The 23,614-nt window shown below is 40.4% G+C and overlaps 1 protein-coding gene across 2 annotated transcripts; it reads right to left on the bottom strand.

Moving 5' to 3' along the window:
* Positions 1-390: 390 nt before the first annotated feature.
* Positions 391-23,382, bottom strand: DDHD2 (DDHD domain containing 2; the record flags this gene model as incomplete). Of its 2 annotated transcripts, XM_081333505.1 has the most annotated exons (17): positions 23,297-23,365; positions 22,381-22,464; positions 20,655-20,873; positions 19,555-19,745; positions 18,071-18,160; positions 15,740-15,860; positions 15,040-15,129; positions 12,898-13,030; positions 12,072-12,280; positions 10,657-10,724; positions 9,612-9,734; positions 8,821-8,916; positions 6,897-7,013; positions 4,172-4,327; positions 2,048-2,150; positions 1,222-1,395; positions 391-563 (listed from the first exon to the last, which is right to left on the bottom strand). In XM_081333505.1, the coding sequence occupies exons 3-17, from the start codon at positions 20,863-20,865 to the stop codon at positions 391-393; spliced, it is 2,055 nt and encodes a 684-aa protein (XP_081189631.1). In that variant the 5' UTR covers positions 20,866-20,873; positions 22,381-22,464; positions 23,297-23,365. The 2 variants fall into 2 exon arrangements, with proteins under 2 accessions (XP_081189631.1, XP_081189632.1); XM_081333506.1 differs by lacking the exon at positions 22,381-22,464 and having other exon boundaries at positions 23,297-23,382.
* Between the last annotated feature and the right edge of the window lie 232 nt (positions 23,383-23,614).

Here is a 23,614-nt window from a genome sequence, read left to right as displayed (position 1 = left end):
AAAAAGAGAAAGAAAGAATAGCTATTTATGACTGATTACACACTGGCAAAAATACAATACAATACAAAGGAGGAAGATACATAGTCACAAGCCTCTTGGAGAAGAACAGGAATGATGGAGAAGATGAAAGACAATAGTCTTCAACTGCCACCTTGTGTGACAAGTCAGATGAAAGGGCAACCTAGCTGGAAGGGTTCAGTTGACTGATCTAGATGGCTAAGCTGATGTCCTCTCCTTCCTTCCTGGCTCTGTGTGTGTCCTTCCCAAAGCTGCACACTTAATGGAAGACAGTGACCTTCCCAGATATTCCTTGGTCAAGGGTATTTGATGACAGCCCCCATCCAGAAAAACTATTGGGCACCAGATCAGGATTAGCCCCCTAGGCACAGCTTACCAGTAGCATAAATGGCCTTGCAGTGCAAATAAATACTCATTAAAGCTTTCAATGGGTTTCTCCTGAAGCACATAGTCAATGCGATGGCCCCCATTCAGCAGCCCCACATTAACCGGAGGTGGATCTTCTTTTGCTGATGTGGTTGGCTCCTCTGGTTTCTCCTCTGTATCTATATGGAAGAAAGCTGAATCAACACACTTGCAATCAGCGAACAGGCCACGTAAGCTAAGACCAGCCTTAATTTTCCTGCCTAAGGCAACGGTGGCAACTCAAGTCTTATAGGGATCTCCAATCTTGGCAACTTTTAAGACTTGTGGACTCTCAGAATTCCTCAGCCAGCCAGGGGACTTGAATTCCTCAGCCAGAATCCTAAGAGCTGAAGTCCACAAGTCTTAAAGTTGGCAAGTTTGGAGGCCATGAATATTCTAGAAAGCCCTTCCTTCAGACAACACTAAAAAGAAGTGGCAACTCTTAGCCACAAGTACCTAGATGGCAATTTCAGTTGAAGAGTTACAGTGTTCCATGCCCAGACCTGGAAATTGCCCATCGCAATCTTCAGGCCATTAGTTCTCTCTTCACTCCATAGAGCAGAAGGAGCCCCACCTGGTGCCAAGGAGACCCTTAGGAAATTCATAATCTCTCAAATGTAAACCACTGTACCAACAAATTCATTTCACACTATTTACCCCAAACCTTTATTGCAATGGGAGTTTTGTAAATGGGAAGCCAAAGCCAAGAACAGCTGCAAATCAACACAAAGTATTTTCCTTTGCATGCACCAAAGGTGACCAAACTCTCTGAGGGTGCAAATCACAATTTAAACCAACCAGGTTGCTTCTCCATGCTGGTTTCAGCTTCCGATTCCTGTTCCACATCTCCGGTGGCTCCTGCCTCCACAGCTGGCAATGATGTTCTGGTGAAGGACTGCCAAGCGGTCCTCAAGGAGCCCAACAAGTTATTTTTCAGGTCCATGCTCATCCGAGTGAGGCCTTCCTTCAATTCTGGAAAAATAAAGGAAAAAAATTCTAAACTAGAAAAAAAACACCACAATCACATGGATGTGCAACTTAAATGCAGTTTTTAGACTGATGTCTTTGGAGGTTCTCATTCATCCAGGTAATGGTTGTCCCAAATGTGCTTTTATATTAAAGGCAACTGGACTGATTTGCTTCTCATCCAAGAAGCTTCTTCAGTTCTAACTAACTGGTGGGGAATGAAAAGGAATCTGCAATCAGCCCGTTGGGCCAGGTTCTAGGCTTCATTTGCTATTTGAAAAAGCCTGTCATTCTAAACCAGTGCTTCTCAACCCTGGCAAATTTAAAGATGTGTGGACTTCAACTCCCAGAATTCCCCAGCCAACATGCATATCTTTGCAAGCAGTCCTCCATAAATTATAGGGGAAATTCTGAGAAAGTGACTTCATGCATGTGCACCCATGGGACACCTGAAGCAGCATTCTAGGGTGGATGTGAAAAGTTACCTGCCAGCCATCCTGGTTCACCCTAATTGTCACATGGATACTGCAAGTGTATCAGGACACATACCATCACCTGCAAAGCTATAGTTGGAGTCCCACTGAAGAACACTCATGATGTATTTAGACGCGTAAGATGGAGAAGGAACAATGCTTTTTTGCTGGTTGTTTTTTTTTACCTAAGTGCATCCTCTTCCGGCCTTTGTGGTGAGGAAGCAGCATGGGTTCAAATTCCACATCAGGAACAATCATAGGTTCAATCCTGTATGCTACTGGGTCAAACTACAAAAGAAAAGGTTTGCAGACATTACAGCCTGTCCATTTTCTATAGTAACTTTAATCCCAAAGGAAGCATGCAAACCATTTTTAAAAAGGTAAAAAAAAGCAATGCCACAATTAAGTAAACAATTATTACATTTTATTTATTTTTGAAGGAGTGGGAAACCTGCAGATCACATGTGGCTTTGTGGGTCCTCTTTACAGTTTAGTATCAAATTCTGACACATAATTTGCTTCTGAACCATCCTTTTAAGAGCAATTTAGTTTGTTTTAATTTGTTCTAAGATTTGTTTTTTTTTCCTTGTGTTTGGTTTTGTTTTTCTCTCTCTTTCATTTGGAGAACTTAAAAGAGATTATTTTCAAGATGTTTCTGCATGTTTCCATTTTTTTTCTGATCATCTCTCAGCAGTATTCATCTTCCCACAGTTGACTTCACATTGTTACAAGAAGAAAACTTTTCATCCTGCAATCTTGAAAGTAGTCCTTCTTTAGCAGCCAGAATTGGCAACTTTTTATTAAGCAAAGCGTTTGCCAAGTGAAACCGCAAATGTGCTTGATATCATACTTCAATTTTCTTTTGTTTTACAGATGGCAAAGGCTGTAAATGTGAGGACTGATTGCAAAGTTACTTTTTTAACCACCATCATAATTATGAACAGTCATGGTAGAAAGCAGTCACTAAATGAGGACTACCTGTATTATCTTGACACCACCACAATAACCGTCCCTACCTAAAGAAGTTTAACTTTCTGTCTTCTACACTGATTTATTTTAAGGAAAACGAGGACATTGGTTTAAATTGCAGATCTTTTTCTCTTTGGCTTTTATTGGGTTTTTTACATCTCTACTGTTTGGGTTTTTACATCTGTTTTATATTGAGCTGCACTTTTCATTAAGCTGCCCAGAGGACATTTTGAGCAAACAGCAAGGCTTATGCATTCTCAATTAACAAATAAGTCTTCAGAAATCAATACCTCCACCCATGACTGGAAAGTAGCAAATGTGTCAGGACCCACCCCAAACCACGTCTCAGGAAGACAAAAACTCTTGGAGTCCAAAAGGAATCTTTACTAGGACATGCTTGGTTGTGGGAATATAAAACAGGACTTAGTATTGTTTTACAAATTGAAATTTTATAAAGGGTACCCAGTTCAACCCCCCTTCCCTCAACCCCATTTGGTCAGCCCCCATCCTTCTACGTGTCATCCCTTTCGTGGGGGGGGGGAAAGGAACTTCGAAACTTTATGGTTATTGCCTTCTTCCTCTCCCCCTCCCTTTTGATCCCCCCAGTTCAAAAGGTTTCCTTGGTCTTTGAAATAACCTCAGGCAGGCTGAATCCACATATGCTCCTCCTTCCTCGGGAGATGGCAGAATCCGTATGGGGGGGGGAATAATGTTTTAAACATACATTTATGAATGTGATATAAATGGATTCTGACAAAATGATTAGGAGAGGTAAGCGTTTTTCTCCAAACTGCTCTGTCCTATTTCTAGGGTAAGGGAAACATGGACCATGGATGGTTAACCTAAGCCCCAATACAGGATGAGATTATCTCCAGAAAGGGCCCATTAAGGTTTTCTAATTTAGAACACTGCATAATTTACAGATTGGATTCAACATTTTAATTATTTCCAAATGGTGCATACTTTTGAACAGGCCAGAATTTGATGGGTATCTGTCTATAAGCCAAATGTCACAGAACTTCGGTGTATCTACATTCCTTCTCTTTGTTATGATTCTTGGCTTTCTTTTATTTGTTTTTTTCTAAGGCTGGCGGATTTGTTGATTTCTCATCAGTTACGTGGATAACCAAGATCTTATTCCATATTACGCAGATATCTGACATCCAGTTGACAATGCAAAGAACTGGAGCCAGGGCCAACTAGCCGTTAGCTGAGTCCCATCTATTTCAATAGGATTTGAATCAAGATAGCTATGATCCATTTGAACTGCAGTGCACCCCACTGTAATTTTCTCTTTGTGCTCCTCGGACAAAGGGACAAGAAAAGATACTCAGGCTTACGGGATGAAAGATATTGAAGAAGCCTTTGCAGGTAGGCAGGGTGTAGGTTGGATCAATCCTATTCACACCTCGTACAGTGAGAAACATCCCAATGGGTGAGCCAAAAGCAAAAAAAATCTGTGGATTGTAGATAAGCTGAGGGTAGTTTGCAGAGACCTGGTGGAATACAAATAGAATTGACAGTTTAGCAGGCATGTCAAACGGGCCGGATGCATCATACTAAAACCGCGCCCACCCCATTGCCGGCAATGGGGAAAAAGTCACGATACGTCGTGCGACGTCACGAGTTTGACATGCCTGGTTTACAGGGAACAAGCAATTCCATTCTATCTGCCTGCCTGCCTGCCTGTTGTTCTGTACCAGCCTGCTACCGGCCCTGCAGCAAAAGCAGGGACAACCCCTTTACAAACGGCACGAGGCTGGAATAAAGCCTGCCAAATTTATTCACATAAAACAGAGCAAGACAAGACACCAACCATGAAACAGGAGCTAAGAAACAGGAACTACCCAAGCGGTTGCCTTCAGCAAACCAGCCCTCCCACACATTCTCCTTAAATACAGTTCAGGGCGTGGCTTCTCTCTGCCTCCTTCCGAGGTGCCCCATTGCCTTCCTCTGTTTACTCCTGATTGACTGCCTCCTGCGTCGGGCGTCCTTGAACAGGGCCAGCTGTGGGTCATCTTCATCCACGCTGTCAGGCTCACACAGCTGGGTCTCCGTCGTGACCAGGTGGGAGGGGCCCGGCTGAGGGCTCTGCGGAGCCTCAAGGCCATCAGCAAGCTCTTCAACACCCTCCTCCTCCTCTGAGTCGTCCGACCCAACTGCCGAACCCACAGACTGACCCTGAATCACAACACCTGTCCATCATCCATCCATCTGAAATACTAGCATGTCACTTCAATTAACACATATCAAGAAATTACTTCCTTCCTAAATCATTACTGATCTGTGGGACTCGTGAAAATTGCCAACGTCTATAATGTAAAATCCAAACAGAAACATGCTGCTAAAAACAAACAAACAAACAAAAAAAGGCAAACAGTTTATCTTTCCAGGGCATCTTCCCTTCAGGACAAAAACTATCTACAAGCTTCAGAACTTGTCTGTAGGAGGTTTCAGACAATCCTCCAAGCTACATCCAGGTTTTTCTGAAACAGGAAAATATTTCGCAGCTTGGGCATTTGCATAATGAGCAGTGGAATTCAGCTGCCCATAAACGCTGGAGGTCGTCAACCAGCAACTATGAAGGAATGTAAACAAAGATAGCAAAGGATAAGCATTTAGCGTGATACTTCTGTCACCAGCCCAATGAAGGATCTGATATGAGATAATACGGTTTGGATTCAGATCTTGGCCCAATTAGCCGGGGTCAGAACACGAACACTTAACATAATCTACATAAATGTAATATTTTTGCCTGCATGACTTTCTGAAAAAAAAGTATAGATTTTTTTTATTATCAGTGTTTTGTTGATGCACTACAGGTAGTCTTCGACTTACGACCACAGTTGTTAAGGGAATAACACCAATGATTTTTATGATTTTGATTTTTTTTTGCCACGATCATTAAGCAAATCACCATAGCTGTTATATGAATCAACCATTGTTTAGCAGATCCGGCTACCCCACCCCACACCCCCATTGACTTTGCTTGCTGGAAACCAGCTGGGAAGGTTGCAGATGACCCTAGGATGCAGCCAGTTGCAAAGTGCCTGAATGGGGGATGCCGTGACAGCCGTAAGTGAAAGGACCAGTCATACGTCACATTTTTCAGTACTGCCATGCGGTCGCTATAAGCCGAGGACCAACTGGTTTTAAATAAAATTTAAAGCAAACAACATCATAAGATCATAATGCTCTGTGTCTCTACAGCATTCAAGAATTCAGTCATGGAAGACACTATAGCTGGGTCCATACATTATTGCATTGTGCCATGTGATCTTGGTTGTCTGGGACCAGATTAGTGTTATGTGTGAATTCAGCTATCATACCAGGACAAATTATGCACTGCAAGATTGCTTGGAGGTGGGAGATACTTGCAGTGTAATCTACTGGATCCCCTGCATGGATTGCCCCTGTGACTATATAGGACGGATGGTGAGGAAGCTAACCACCAGATTGCAAGAACAATCAGAGAAGGAGACCCAACTTCGCTGGTAGCCTCACACTGCAATGAACAAGGACACACATTCACTTTCGTAGCAACTGAGATCATTGGCCATGCAGGGGCAAAGATAGCCAGGGAAACGATTGAAGCCTGGGAAATGGGCCCCTTGTCAGTTAACAGGCATGCTGAATTGCCCCCAGCCTATCAAACACTTAGCCCAAGGAAATGATAGTTAATCAACAGCCAACAACATATCAATCAACCGATAGAAGGCACCTCATAAACGTGAGTCACAAAACAGCCCAAAGCACATATTCCAGTAGAGAAATTCCCTGAAGATGGGCTTGGAAGACTAAATCTCTGGTCCTGGTGACTGACCCAAATTCAATTTCACATCATTATCCTGGGACACGTATATTTGCCTTCCTTCAGCTATCATGGTTTCTTGAATAGAGAATTATTACTCCAATTAGTGCTTGTATGAAGTGTGAATTCAGACCCTGTATGCTATACAGCCTGGCCATTACCTTGGTTCAGTTAAACCTTCTGAACACCTCAAAGAAACTCTACCTTTATAGCCGTGATGGGGTTAATGGGAGGCTGTTGTCTATTAAAGTTACCTGCCCTGTTATAACACCCAGAGGTCTGCAACTGGTTTCTGCACATGTGGGCATTGCAGATGTTCCCTGGTTGGCATCTCCGCCTTCCTCAGCAGCTCCAGAGGTTTGTCTCAAAACCTACAAAGAAAATAATAATAATAAAAATCTTCTGCAGCTGCTTGCAAACATGTGCTACCTGTTGTGATTCAGGGTCAGCCTGTGGGTTCGGCAGTTGGGTCGGACGATTCAGAGGAGGAGGAGGGGGGTGTTGGAGAGCTTGCTGAGGATAGTATTGAGGCTCCGCAGAGCCCTCAGCCAGGCCCCTCCCATCTGGTCACAATGCAGAACCAGCTGTCTGAGCCTGACAGCGTGGATGAAGATGACCCACAGCTGGCCCTGTTCAAGGACGCCCGATGCAGGAGGCAGTCAATCAGGAGTAAACAGAGGAAGGCAATGGGGCACCTCGGAAGGAGGCAGAGAGAAGCCATGCCCTGAACTGTTTAAAAGGGGAATGTGTGGGAGGGCTGGTTTGCTGAAGGCAACCGTTTGAATAGCTCCTGTTTCATGGTTCGTGTTTGCTCTCTTTGCTCTCTTTGCTCTGTTTTATGTTAATAAATTTGGCAGGCTTAGTTCCAGCCTCTTGCTGTTTTGTTAAGGGGTTGTCCCTGCCTTTTCTGCAGGGCCGGTAGTAGGCTGGTACAGAACACTACCTCAACAGAAGGAGGATCCCTTTTGTAAAACTTTTTAGTGGAATGCTACTACTGTTGTCTCTGGGGTGAACACTGTGTACTTCGTGGTAAGAAGGACTGCACAATTATATTGTATTACATTATTGACTCTTCTGCCAAGAACATATTAAAGGCTTCAGAGGTTTTATATTTTCCCACAACCTCATTATCGAATGAGAAAAACCAAAAGGGATAAATAAAAGGTTAAACGGATGCAAAGGCTCCATCAAGATCAGCACTCTTGGGCCATGTGAAACACTTTCATCTCGAAAAGCAGCTGGAAAGTGGTGTAACTGCAATGGGAAAATGCATCAGGAGTGAAAAGGGTTCAAGCATGATTCCAAGAAGCATGGAAAACCTTCATCATGAAGAGCTCATTTGGCAGCTATGTAATTTGCTGGTGGTGATGGCTGTCAATTAGGTAGTATTGACAGGCAATTTAGAAAATCTATGGATGGTCACATCCTTAACAGAAATGGCTGTGCAATACTATCCAATGGGGAGTTTTATTTATTTAGCATAGGGTGAACACATGACAGAAGAGAAATAAGCATATACATACAGTCCATGTAATTATATACAAGACCTCTATGGGGGTACGGTACTGGCCTCATAACTGCATTTATACAGATAATCCTCATGACCATAATGGAGCCTGCCCATCAAGGTTGTAAGTCATGATAGTCATAAAATCGGTCACCACATGATCAACTTGATTTTATGACCTTCTTTGCACCAGTTGTTAAGCAAATCAATGGCTTGCTACAGGCCACGTCTGCTGAAAACCGGAAGTTATTGCTGGTTTTGGGGAAAACCATTGGAAAATGGGATCACATGATTGCAGAACACTGCAATCAGCCATGAATGTGGGTTGGCTGCCAAGTGCCCGACATGCAGTCCCATGAGCACAGGGGGTCACGGTCAGAACTTCAGAACCTGATGATAAGTATCCCCAAGGAGGTCCATTATAATTTCAAACAGTCACTACATGACCAGTCGTCAGGCGAGGACTGCTGTAGCTAATAGAAAACACAGATTTTTTAAAATTCCAAGGTAGAGACAAGAAAAGGAAAAAAATGAGAGAACAATGACAAAGTATTCCTTTTGATTTAGGTGATGAAATTTAACACAGCATAACTAGGTTCCAAAACATAACTTTATGGCTATGTCCTCGAAGATGCACATTTCAGTGGTTCAAAGGCTTACACAAGGCATACCTGGTAGTTGCTCCTCTTCCTTAAATAGTGCAGGATCCTGATTCTGGGTCCCAAAGGGATCCCCATCTCTTTAAGCTCCTTGTCCGTGCACAGGGCCTGCACATAAGAATTCCGCACTCAGAAACACAGTTCTACTATGAAGGGGATATAGAAAGGAAGAGGCAAAGGGGCGGGGCTTAGGCTGCTGCTACACGGCTCACTAATTTCAAGAGACAATTCAGCTTTGTAAAAACCAACATACTGATCCAAACAAAACAAAAAGAGCTTGCCAAGCCCGGAATCAGGAAACACTGGAGAAAAGGTGACACCCAAGTCACAATCCATAAGCAATTCCTAGTTCACAGACTCAAGTCCTGTTGCCCAAGAGGCAATGACTTTAAAATGCCACACTGCAAAAGAGTAAGAATGAGAACAATGAAGTGCTTCCCAAATATTCTAGCACAGCATGGTGTGTGTGTGTTTTAAAAGTAACGGTGTCCTTGACTATAAGATTGGGTATATACAATTGGCGTTCTAAAGAAAGACAGAAGTAATATAAATAAATAGGAAAAGTAGGATGTTATTCCTTGCCAAAGAAGTATCTAATCCGAACACGAACTATCCCAGATGGTGATCTCCAAATAGCTCCAAACAAAATTTCAAAGGAAAAGAAATTGATCATCCATATCTACTGGCCCCTGGTATTATTGGCCTAAAGTTCATTTGCCTTAAGAGGCCATGCTGAAGACAGATATATAAAAGCCAGCAGCATCCATGTTTTAGGTAACAGAAGCAACCCCAGTTTCATTTACCAATGCTCGACTGTCCATTTTTTCCTTCTCAAACACAGCATAATATTCAGAAAGATCAAGTTCTGCTAAGATGTCCTTCATACATTTGTTGATTTCCTGATCCATTGCCAGTCTTGGTAATCCCTGTGAAAAGTTAATTGGGAAGCTTTTAAGGCTCCTGGTTTGCTTCTGTTTAGGATGTAAACTGAATTATTTATGAAATAAACTGAAATAAACAATAAAAGTTCTAGTCCCCCCTTAGGCAGAAAACCAGGTGTGTGGCCTTGGGCCAGTTACTCAGGCAGTTACTTGCCAAGAAAACTGCAGGCAGTCTCTAAGAATTGGATAGAATTGAACACAAATAAACAAACAAATACATGCTTCAATCAAAGTTCAATCATGCTTGGAGCATAACCATTGAAATCAATGGAGCATGTCAATCTGGACTAGCTTTAAAGTCCATTGTTTCAATGGGTTTAACTAAACATATATAGCTGCCAACCACAGTCAATGACTCTGGGTGGCTTACAATTAAAAAAATATAATACAATTAAAAATACTAAAAACATTTTAAAACAATAAAACGCTAAAAACACTACATTCAAAGCCCAAAGAAACAGCTTAAGTGTCGTGTAATTTCATTAAGGAAAATAGTTAAGGATTTATTTAACCTTCCTACAGAGAAATAACAAAACACTTACTGATAGCTGAAATCCTGTATCACCTTACAGAGACTATAAGCTTCCTCAGAATCAATGAGAATTTTTTTACACAAGTTTTGCTGTAATCCTCTCCCAGTGGAATTTTTAAATCCAAAAATTTGCTTAGAAAATTCCCATGCCATCCCAACCCTGGGGAATCTATAAGCATTTGCACCTAACTCAAAACTAGGGAACAACTAACTTTAGGAAAAGCCATACTATGTATGCTTCTTCTCCCAGAACTAACTGATGGTATTTCTGAAGATTAGAAAGTTATCTTGGCTAAATGAAAGCGCAGTGTGAAAATATCAATTAACTTGGGCTTGTCCTGAACTGAATCAACAGAATAACATGTAAATATGTACCTCTTTTTTTTCTTGCTCATCAAGTGTGCATTTCTGATTTGTGAGAAGATCAAATAGTATAAGGGACCCTAGGAAAATAACATCATGAGCAGGTGTCAAATGTCTTAGAGGAAAATCACAAATATGGGGTGTCAGGATTGCCAAAGGTTTCAACCTTCTCAGATAAAATACAAATCCATAATTCTTGTTAGTTTAAAAAAAACAATAAATTATTGATTTTACAGTTTGAAAAGTGGAACAAATGGAAGAAACTAGTTTTTTTTTAAAAAAAATATTATAACGTGGGAATCCTATTCTCAAGATTTTTTTTTTAATTTTGTACAAAAGAGAAAACAAATTCCCTTCAGAAGTTTATGTTCTTTTTTTTCTTTTTTTGCTATACAGATATGTATCATCAGTATATCGCCCACTATTTCATGAAAATACAAGGACAGGGACAAATCTCCCAGCCCTGCGAATGTTTAATCAAGTGGCAAAAAAAATGCATGCAAAATTACGTTCTGAAAAGTCAGAAAAACCCAGGAGATGCTGCATCCCAGGAAGACAAAGATCTAGTTTCAAGACAGATTTTAAACTGAACAGGGAATAGGTGGCCCAGTTTTTCCTGTCCCATATATATCTGAATAACTACAAAGCTTATTCCCAAATTTTATATTTTGATTTATAAAATTTATAGGCTGCCCACCTTACCTCAAAGTAATCCAAATGAAATTATTTCAGAAGTCCTTACACCAAAGTAAGACCACACTTGACTAGATTACCTAGGCCAGGGGTAGGCAACCTTGGCTCTTTTATGACTCGTGGACTTCAGAATTCTGGGAGTTGAAGTCCACGAGTCATAAAAGAGCCAAGGTTGCCTACCCCTGGCCTAGATGCAGTCACCTGGGGTTTCCAGCCACATTTTTCTTTTCCTAGTCCTACCTAGAGAGGTCAGAGACCGAATTTGGGATCGTCTGAATGCAAAAACAAGGACTTTGTTATGAATTGCTCAAGATCATTAATACTTGATTAAAATGATGCATTTGGTTTTAAATCTTCTTTTTTCCTGTGATTTGTAGATGTTGCAACTGTAAATTAATTAATTTATTATTTATTTATTATTTAAATTTATATACCGCCCTATTCCCGTAGGACTCAGGGCGGTTTACAGGGAGAATTAAAATACATAACATACAAAATTAAAATCAGTTAAAACTATGGTTAAATTACAGTCCCTAAAGTTAAGCTAAAACCCAATAAATTAATTAATTAAAACCCCTCAGTCAATTTAAGATTACCACGCGTGTATTGTGCTCTCTCTGGAAAAAAAAATTCTATGTTGATCTAAGAGTCCAGAACATTTCTAGTACACTACATTGTAAATAACATACTGTATGCTGATAAGCTTTGCATTAAAGTAAGATAAATAATTATACCTAAGCTATGGCCAGCTATGGAGACACCTCCTTTAAAATCAGGATTTCTCTCCAAAAAGAGCAGGTAGATCCGGTTCATTTCTGATGCAACCGTATCCACAATGGTTTGACAGTAGGTAGAGCTGTTGTAAAAAAACACATCCAGGATGGTATCGTTGATGAAGTGACGTAAGCGGTTGATGCTTGGCAAGGTGATTCTCTTCAAATTTCTGTAAGCAAAGCAGAAAAGGACATTTAGAAGGAACAGTGATTTCAACAATTCCCACTGACCACTGTCATTTTTCCTCTTAGTATTCCAACTTCTACATTCTGCCACTGAGTTGTTTTTTTGTTTGTTTGTCAGCATAAGGAGGCTTCACTACAAAAGCTGGATCAAAGTAAAACTAATAAAAATACTGAAGTACTCTTGTGATTGGTTTTATTAACCAATAAACCCAACTGAATTCAATGAGCTTCCAAGAAAACATAGTGAGAGTTGACCTGCAAATTCAGTGTTTGTAATGTCTAGATCTACTGTACAATCTTTATCAAGGAAAGGATGATTTGTGGCTTGGCTTGGCTTGGGTGAGGCCATAGGAGATCTGGAAGAGTGAGGTAATATACCAACTTTTTGGGACTAAGGAAAGCAGATCTAAGTATATATTTTATCTATTTTATACACATTGGATAGAGTCCCCAAAAGTCTAAAATACAGAGAATCTGTCTTTACTGCCTCCTCTTGCCAGTTACAATTGTAGCGTTTTATGAAATGAAAAAATATCTGTGTAGATCTCAGGTTGTCATCACCCCATACAGATTTCCTTGAAGCATTGCAAAATGCACTTACACATCTACTCCTGTATGTAAAGTACTGTGCCAGTTCACTGGAATAAATTCAACTCGACCAATCTGTTGTTGTTCCTGAGCCTTCTTGAAATGGGTTGAGATCATGTTCAAGGAAACACTGCGGAAGTCGTTGACTGAAGAAGAAGAAACAACTATTTTGAATCAAGGTAGCTATTACTGCACACTTAACAATGGGGAAGGAAAATTCAATTTCCTGGGAAGACCGGAAGTAGACTCAAATGGGGAAAAAGAACAGGAATAAGGGGTCCATTCCTCTTTCTCAGCACTGTTTATTATATTTTTATCCCACCTCATTACAAGTAATTCAAGGCACAACCACCACCACAGGGGTAGGGTGGTTTGAGACAGAGTGACTGGTCCAAAGCCACCCAGCTAGCTTTCATGCCAAAGGTGGGACTAGAAGTCACAGTCTCCTGGTTTCTCTACCAGGCTGATCCAGTTTATTTTTAGAGGGAAGATACACAGTAAACGCAGAGACAAGTCTTCTCTATATTTCATCTACTGTAGTCCTCAAGTGTTTGTGAAAACTGTAACTTCAAATCAATTTTGACTCCTGATGACCACATAGAGATGCCTAAAGTTTTCTTTATAACAGTTTTGGAAAATAGTTTGCTCTTGTCTTCTTCTCCCTTGGGCTGAGAGGCAAGAACTGGGCCCAAGTCCACCAGCTGGCTTTGTGCCCAAGGCAGGACTAGAATGCAACAATTCCTATCTGGTTCTTATAAACCACATCAAATTGGCTCTGTAAGAGGTTTATAACACTTACATATTTATTAAAAACACAAGTCGTTAGTCCTAGCAGTAGCAGCAATTGTCTAATTCTTGTTCTTCTCTCCAGTTATGGTTCTGGAAATTTAGCATTTCCACAGAGAGATTTTCTCAGAAGACCTCTAAGAAGTCCACCTTATAAGCCACATCATTGTCCTGTTACTGTACAGCCAGCTTCTATAATAAGGTTACTTCACTAATGTAGTTGCCTCTCCAAACCATTCTGTGCAATCCATTTTATGCAATCAATGCGCTGGGATCATTTTATGCAAGAGGACAAGATGGACTTGAAACTCATGAAGCTTAAAATGCTAGATGCATTGTGAAAAAGGGAAAAGTCCAAGCAATTGCTCCAACTGCTTCTTCATTTAAAATTTACGTGATAAAGCATTATGTAAACATTACTTTGGAGAACCTGGCACTGCAAAGGATCTCATTGCTCAAGTCCCACTTCCTACAATACTAGTCAAGATTTATTGATGCTTCTCTTAACACAACATAATTTGTATTTTTGCATATCTTGCCCCATAAACTTTCATGGATCACAGTCAACAGAAATACAATCTTTACATCATAGTAAAATGTGTTTTAGAGGCCCCATAATGAGCAACCACTAACATTTGGGCACATCTTGCTTTGAAATTTGGCTCATCTCCAGATAATTGCAAAATCAGCTAGAAATAAACGGGTTTCCCAACATCAAAGTTTTTTATCAAGTAGATTATGATGAAGATGGTAACAATGCTAAACCTTTAATTATTGTGGAATAAAAGCAACTAAAAAGCATTGATATATATTAGTAGGTATGTACAGGTAGTGCTTAACTTATTTTGGTCATTGTTCAAAGTTACACCACCACTGGGGGGAAAAAATGGTGTACGAAAAGCCCTTGTGCTTGTATGAGTAGTGCAGCATCCCCATCATCATGTGATCAAAATTCAGATGCTCAACAACTGGCATGTATTTATGCTCAGAGTAATGTGATTGTCACCTTCCTAGTTGGCTTCCAACGAGCAAAGTCAGTGTCTCGCATTGGATTTGTTTAATGACTGTGTGATTCACTTAATGATTGCAGTGATTTGCTTAACAACCATGGCCAAAAAGATAGCAAAATTGGATGCAACTCCCTCAGCAATGGAAATCCTGACCCCAGTTGTGATCATAAATTGAGAGTCATCTGTATTAGTAATTCAGGTCTGCAAACAACATAGCATTCACTTGTACAGGAGGACTAATTTGGGAAAATCTGGCTTTATATGGTAAGGAAGGTCGTGATAGTAATATCTGTCCCTACAACACATACCAATTCCATTTTTGGGATGCAGAACCAACAACTTTTCTTCTTTGCACTTACCACATTGAACGATACTCCGGAATCGAATATCACAAGCTGGTCCAATTCCATGAACAACAAAAACTAAATGATCAATTTGTGTTGGTTCCCCTGAAACAAAGAACCAAATCCTACTCAGAGTGCTGTTTCCAAAAAGATACCAAATCTTATTATACCTGGAGTGTCTTGGCTTTTGGCAAATTAAAAATGCTGGAACTAAATTAAACATTTGGTAATATTCAAGCTTATTCTAGTTGATATTATTTTTACAGTGGAGTGCAGTGGAGTGGAGTGGAACAGAACAGAACAGAATAGAATAGCTTCATTTGGCCAAGTGTGATTGGACACACAAGGAATTTGTGTCTGGAGTCGAAGCTCTCAGTGTATATGCAAAACAACAGAATAATAATCATAATGTTGATGATACCAAGAAGAGAAGGTAGTATAAAGATGAGAAGGATAATAGTAAAACAGCCATACTGCATGGGTAATTATACTTTGACATAGGACAGTCTAAAAATAAAAAAGTTATACAGATTCTGCTGTTCCTGTTACTTTCCTCTGCTCTCTTCTCTTTACCCTTAAAAATCTTGCTCAGAATAATTTTCTAAAAATACATAATACTTTCTTAATGTTTTAGTCTCATGCTTCTAATCTGCGTTGAGAAATAACCCCTGAGCAATCCCTGAACAATGTTCCATAGATGAAAATAATTATCCACCATGAGGGATTTCAACAGATATATTGTCCACTCCTCTCTTCACAGTCCTTGGCCGGCCTTGTTCTGCAGGACTCACACCCCAGTCGTCTGCGATTGCTACTGGTTGGTAATGTACCATTAACTTGAAGGAAAACAAAGAAAAGAAAATGGGTTGAAGCAAATCACATCACACAATCTGATAACAAAATGGAGACAAATGCTAATAAAGGTCTCTATAACTAAAGCAAAGAAAATCCTCAAGGCCACACAAACACTAACCATACAGCAGCTTTCAGCCTCCTGCTACCGATTATGCTGTCCTTTGATTTTCGTAGCACCGCAGAGAGGCAATTGAGGGAAGAAGGTTCCAAGGGTGGGTTAGGAAACAGCTACATTTATTCAAATATTTCTTAAATCCATTTAAAAAAACAGTAGCAGAACTTCTGCTTCCCAGTCATTTCCCAAAGCCTGGCATGGTTAAAAATACACATTTTTTGCTGGTCTCCAAAATGAGAGCAAAGAGCAAGGGAAAGAAACCACTTGAGAGAGCCACAGCATTCCACAGTTGTTGAGTCACAATCAAAAAAGCTCAAAGTTTAATAGAAACCAACCTCAGCTCTTGGAAAGAAAGCAAACTCAGCTGACCTGAGGATCCTCAGGAGAAAAAGCATCCTTTGCTCCCCATCAATCCTACTGGGATAGCCAACCTACAGCAATCCAGGTGCTGCTGAACTACATTTCCTATTATGTCTCCCAATTGGTCGTATTCCTGGGGATGGAAGGAGTTATAACTGTCAGTATAGCTCAGACAGCACATCTGAGTGCCGAAAGTTGCCAACTTTTTCCCTAGAATCTTGCAAGACATTTTGATAACCAAGTTAACCATTTAAAAATGCAGCATTTTTATCCTCTCCCAACACGCTCCGTATTATATGTAAAATGTAAATGAAAACTCAACCATCCAGGCCAAAACTATCTAAAAAATGGTTAAATCATGGCAACTGGACCAGAATTTATTAAAACGGAGATGTTTCGTTACTGGTCCAAGTAACTTTTTCATGATTTAACCATTTTAGATAATTTTGGCCTGGATGATTGAGTCTTCATTTACATATTGCATATAATATGGGGCACATTAGGAGAGGATAAAGATGCTTCATTTGTAAATGTTAACTTAGTTATAACTATTTCAACTTCTTCCCTCAAGATGACGGTACAGGGCATTGCACACCAGAATGACTAGACATAAGGATAGTTTTTTTTTTCCATGCCATCATTCTGCTTAACAATTCCTACAACACTGACAAAATACTAGTAAAGATGTATTACTATGATACTCCTCATCTTTCCTATTACCTATCCTTATCTTCTTATGGCTATAACTTTGCTACTTGTATCCTACAATTTATATTGGGGGGTTTTGGTACCCTAGTATGATTTATGTTGTTTGCTTAGCTAGTACTCTATGACTATCACTAAGTGTTGCATCTTATGATTTATGAAGTGTTGTATTTCACGATTTATGATGTATTTTCATGTTGTATATGATCATGATTATCACTATTACTTGTATGTACACTGAGACAAACAAACTCCTTGTGTGTCCAACCACACTTGGCTAATAAATAATTCTATTCTAATTCTAAAATGTCTTGCAAGATTTTAGAAAAAAAATTGGCAACTTTCAGCACTCAGATGTGCTGTCAGAGCTATACCTGCCAACGACTCTCTAACTCTGCCTACCCAAAATTTTTTCATTTTGACTGAAGAAGTTACTTGGATGAGTAACAAAATGTCTCCATTTTAATAAATCTTGATCCAGTTGCCATGATTTAACCTTTTTAGATGATAGTTCTCACTGCTCAGTATAAAGAAATATACAGTATATATGCTGGGCAAGGTATCATCTCACTCCAATTTATCCCACATTTTTAAAAAAATTAATTTAATTTAATTTGAATTTAATGTAGCATGTACACTCACGAAAGACCTCCTTCAAGAACTCAAGTCTGAATACAGAGAACATTTTCCTTCTACTTTTCTTACAATACCTCTATAAACAGCCAGATGTAATTCTAACATGCATTTCTAAGCTTGTTTAACTGCAACTGGAAAACCTGATGAGCTTGGGCAACATCACAGACCATTAACAGATGTTTCCTAAAGGAAATAAAATATCTCTTGGCCTATGCAGAGGAAAATTCTCCCCTCCCGCCCCAGAGCTATTCCTTCGACAGACAAAAGCTTGTGTTGTTTTAAGGAAACTTTCAGAAGTTTCCTTAACACAATTCAAATTATTAAAAAACAAGCAACATGTTTCTTGGGAAAACAAAACCATCCACCTTACCATACCTTTGGGTTATGTAATATGATTACTTCTCTATTTGGAGATTCCAATTTCTTCTTCCATTCATCTAAGGTCACACAAATCATATAAGTGTCCTTCAAAGGAAGCCAAAATAAAATACTTTTGAGAGTCGACATATTTTTTTTATTTACATTATAAAAATCTGTGTAAATTTTACTCAGAGTTGACTACTCTAAATAATTATATAAAGCCAAAAGTGTCACAAAGGACTCTCATACCATTCTCTCCACATTCACAAGTTAAACAGAAGATATCTGCAGAGACACTGGAATGGAATGGAATGGAATGGAAGCCTTGTTTTCCACTACAATGCTCTCTAATAAGGTTTGGTGTGTTGTTGTTGTTGTTGTTGTTGTTGTTATTATTATTATTATTATTATTATTATTATTATTATTATTATTATTATTATTATTATTATTATTATTATTATTATTATTATTATTAATTTTATTTATATACCGCCCTTCTCCCAAAGGACTCAGGGCAGTGAACAGGGCAATACATGTATGTTTCAAGACTACAGCTACAGTTAAAAAAAATAAAAAGAAAAACTGTTGCATGTCCTTTTCCATCATATGCATGGTTAGACGTAACAAGATATTCTTCTTCATGAATCAAGAAAATTCTCTGGAAATTATTACTTATTTTTTGGTTTGTAGAAATTAACTATTTCAAATGGATTGATTTCACCTCAATTACTTTGGAAGCAATTTATATTTTGAGTCCCAAAATATAAGACTTAAGCTTTTTGGTTCAGCTTCATATTATTAGATATCGGAATCCACTAGTCAGATTTACATGCTTTCAGTTTCCAGCTGGAACATACTACAAAAATTTACTGCCTACAATCACACAAATGTTTCTGTTTGATTTGGTTCAGGGTAGCACTTTTGTTGATTTATTGATGCCCAGTTATTTGCCCACTAGAGAGCCATGGTGGTGCAGTGGTTAGAATGCGTATTGAAGGCTCATTCTGCCCACAGCTATGAGTTTAATACTGACTGGCTCAAGGTTGACTCAGCTTTCCATCCTTTCAAAGTCAGTGAAATGAGGACCCAGATTGTTGGAGGCAATATGCTGATTCTGTAAACCGCTTAGAGAGGGCTGTAAAGCACTATAAAGTGGTATATAAGTCTAAGTGCTATTGCTACCCGACTTAACAAAATAAACAGACATGACAGATGTCACCATTTGGTCTGTGGAACAAATGTTATTTTCTTTTCAGGGAAGTGAGAACGTGTGGCAGGATGAATTTACACTGGGAAAGTATCGCAAGGAGAAGTAGCCCACACATGACTCTAATGGAAACTTCTTGACTGATATTTAGATTTCCAAATGACATCACAATGTCCCCCATGGTCAGCTCCCAGGAAAGTGTGAAGGGCATTCCCAAGGAAATCAGAAAGATTTGCCAGAAATAGAAGTGATGCAGTCAAGAATATGACTCATGTTCTTATCAACGTTTACCTCTAACTGTTCGCTGAAGTTTTCAGGATATGGAATATATCTGTTGTCTTTGTCGCCCTTATAAAACCAAGTACAGCGTCTTACTTCCGATTCAGCTTCTTCCCAGTATACAGCATAGCGCACCCTCTTCTTTAAGTGGACGTCGTAACGGCCCCCTTCGGTTTGCACAATCAGCTCCTTGCAATGCTTGCCTACAGAACACAAGGGCTAGCATGAAACTAGCTGTGTACTATCAATAGGACTTTGTTAAAAGGAAAAAGCTGAAACTGAACACAAAAATGTGGGTACGTGAAGGACCTCTAAGACAAAATTCATACAGTTGTCAACCATATTATTATTATTTTTAGAAGACACATTATGTAGATGGATGGGAAAATGTAAATACACTGGATATTTACGAAAAATACATCAGAAGGCAAGTGGCAGATGGCTTGTCCCTCCACTGTGGCCTATAATTGGATTAGTCTAGTCATCTCCACCTTTCTTTATGCCCTGGAAACTCTAATTTTATATATAATATATTGTAGATTTCCAGTTTAAATGATGGCTGATCTAGCCTGAGAATATCTATAGCTCATAACTGGGGTTTATTTATTTTGATGCATTTGTGATACAGTGTAGACATGGACCATGCACAGGGGAGAGAAGATACAGTCACCAGCTGTTGGTGGACTTTTGTTGCTATCACTTGTGATAACTGGCCACGCTGGGTAAAGCTGAAGTGTCAAATGCAAGCCATCAGATCCACTCATGAAAGGTCCAAGTCAACAACTTTACTGTGTTCTACCTATACTAGAAGAATCTCTCCAAACTACTTGGCTTCTCCTGGGAACAACCACATAAAGATTCGTGGAATTTGGGAAAGGTCAGGCTTATGCTTTTTGTGGACTCAAGGTTAGTTCCCTGCTTGACTCTGCCTTCCTGCCTGGACAAGAGTTTCTCAACAGAAGAAAATTAGAAACCAAGTAAAGGGCTCTAGGCTTTTGATTTAGATATTCCCCCCAGTCAAATCATATCACTTTGCAACAGGCACAATTAAAATGCAACAACCACAATTAAAAATTCTCCCCCTCTTCTTTTTGGGGCATATTTTTACTTACTAGACTGATAAGCTGTTTCCAACTTCTCTGAATCTTGTCCGCTGAAGGGAATCCATTTCTCTCTCGAATCTACCGTCCTGCAGTAAAACCAGTGAGGAGAAACTGGTTCATATTTATTGGCTGCTTCTGCTTCTACGGCTTCATAGTAAGTGGATGAATTTGAATTAGAAGATGGAGAGGCCTCTGTTGATTGTTGCTCTGTTGTGGACATTGCACCGCCTGGTACAAACATGAAAATGAAGCAAACAAGCCAAGAAAATATGTTAAAAACTTAATTCTTATTTTGCTCAGTAAAAATCTATGATTTATTTTTTGTGAAAAGGGCAGTAGTGTTGTTTCTTTTCAAAAATGAGAAAGAAATAATACCAAATAGCTGCAAATGAACCAACAGCAACTGCAAATGACTCACTTTTTAAAAAGCCTCTGGAACCATCTACAAATATAGATATGGACAACCTCAATATCCTTATTACTGAAAAAAGCTTAGAATGAGCAAACATATGTAATTTTAGCTCAGCTGGTTGCACCAGAGTCTAATTCACACACCTTTATTGAAACTAACCATGCAATCCTACACAAAAAAGTTGCTCCTGATTTCACTAGATTGTACTTTCAGATATGTACAAGATCAGCACCTAAATTGTGTTTTATAAGAACATGGAAGAACACTTTAGGCTTAGCAACCATTCAACCAAAAATGACTTTGATACTCAACTCTATATATTTCACGGGCATGTGAATTACACATCTTAATATATTTCCCACAATGAGGAACATTTTGAAGTTTAACAACTAAGGGCTCCACAATTACCCCAGTGCCCATAAAAAGAATAAAGCTGAACAAAGAACATTTCATTAAACTGAATTTTGGCAGTTTATTTGGACTCAAGCAACACTGATCTGATTGAACAATGGTTCATGTGCCAAAAAATGCAACTTTCATACTTTGTCTGCTTGTTTTCTGAAAATTAATGATTAGGGTTAATTTTCTTATGTCCTCTGTTCAGTTTTTGCCTGCTTCTCTGAAGAAACAAAATTAAAAAGATATTACATGCTTTAGAGTTTAGAAACTTCTAACTTCATTTGTATCAAAAAAATTACAAATAACCCAAACTTTTAAAGTTCAAAGTTTACATAACCAACAACTTTGGGAAGCAACTCAGTTACACATCATATACTTTATAAAGTAACAACGTAGCTAACCCTGTAAAGCTGTTAGAAATTCAGGAGTGGACAGATTTTATTTTATTTTCTAAAAATATTTATACATTTTCCAAAATGTGTATTCTTTTTTAAAAGGGGATAGTACTCACTGCATCACATTGCTGGAAATGTTACATTTCTAACTATGCAACTGCCTAATTCATTTTTTATCTTTTGCCACAACAGATATGTTTAAATTAAATAATAATTGTTATTTCTGCAGGGCCCTTCAGATTTTTTGGGACTACATCTCCCATATCTCTTTGCCATAGCATTTACAGCAAGACCTCCAGCATTAATACAGTACCCAAATATCTGTGAAAGCCCAGGTCTTTATGAAATCACAAGATGTGATTTACACACCCTATGCTAACCTAGAGGATCATTCACATAATCGACAAATTTACAGTTTGCAACATAACGTAAGTGAAACACCAATTTCCCAGCCCCACTCAAGGACAGGCTTTCATTGGCAACAGCCCCATGATAAATGAGGATAAACGCGGAAAAGGTGGACATTTACAATTCTTGCTCCCAGCTTCATCAAAGACCTTGCGCTCAGCGGTGGGCAGCACAACAACGTGATGGATTCAGCCTGGAGAAGGAGCTGGAAGAAACGTCCTTCTGTCACATTGGCAGGTGCCCACTCCCAACCGTTGTTGATGGATGGTACCAATGCCCCATTCAAGGCCTCACTGCCCATCTTCCAAGGCCTTGCTAAATACGGTCCCTCTTTTTCTCCTGCATCCGATCCGCCAGCTTCTGAGGAGCTTCCCCGGAGGTCACCGCCTACAACCCAGCCTTTGCCTACTGGATGGCCGTGACTTTTCGGTAAAGGAACGGAAGCCGTTGGGCAGCCCCTTCTCTCCAGGGGTCTCCCTGGCCCCATCCCCATTTATCTCCTTCCCAGCCTTGCAAATCCAAACCTGGGCAGATGGGGGAAGACCTGGGCTCCGGTCCTCTGCCCCGCAGCCCAGCTCTCAGAGGCCAGGAGGAGGGCTGGGGTCTCCAGGTGGGGCCCCCTGAGCTCCCCCCTGCCCCTCAAAAGGCAAGAGTTAAATGCCATGCCAATTACCAGGCTGAATAAAGCCAGAGGCATCTCCTTTACGTCTGGGCAAAATCAAAGGAATCCGTGGAATGGTCCCTGGGAAGAGCTGGATGGGTTTGACTCTCTCTCTCTCTCTTACACTTTGCCCCTAACCAGCATCTCCCGGGACCTCCACCCCATCCTCCAAGGTCGCCACCCCACGTGACCTGCCCCGGTCGGAGGAGAGCCGCATCCCTTCCGACACGCATCCCTGCGAACGTCTGAAAGCGCCAACCCGGAGAAGCTATAACTTCCACCCCCCCCCCTCTTCTTCCCGCCCCCGCCAGTCATCTGTTTTTGTTTTTTTTCCCCTCTCCAGCGCCAGACTAGCCTCTCGGCCCCGCCGCCTCACCCGGCTCGCGACAGCCCGAGCAGCAGGCCTCGCCGTCTCCTCACCGCCACGGCCGCCGCGGCTACTGACAGGCGCGGCGGCGGTTGAGGGTGAGTGGGCGGGCGAACGCCGGGCCTCGGGAACGCCCACAGGAGGCGGGGCCGCGGGAAGGGGGCGGGGCCTCGGGCCAGTTTCCCCGCCAAAGGAGAAGCCGGGAGTGGGGGGAGGGGGGTTCGTGCTGGGCGATGCCGGTGAGGCTCATGGGCACCTTTGGGGCTTCTGGGTACCTTCCCTGGGCGAGGGGAGAGCAGGCTGGGGGAGGGGGCGGGAGGAGGTCAA

The sequence above is a fragment of the Vipera berus genome (assembly GCF_964194415.1).
Source record: "Vipera berus genome assembly, chromosome: 8".
Taxonomy (NCBI): domain Eukaryota; kingdom Metazoa; phylum Chordata; class Lepidosauria; order Squamata; family Viperidae; genus Vipera; species Vipera berus.
This window is presented reverse-complemented; position numbering and strand designations above follow the sequence as displayed.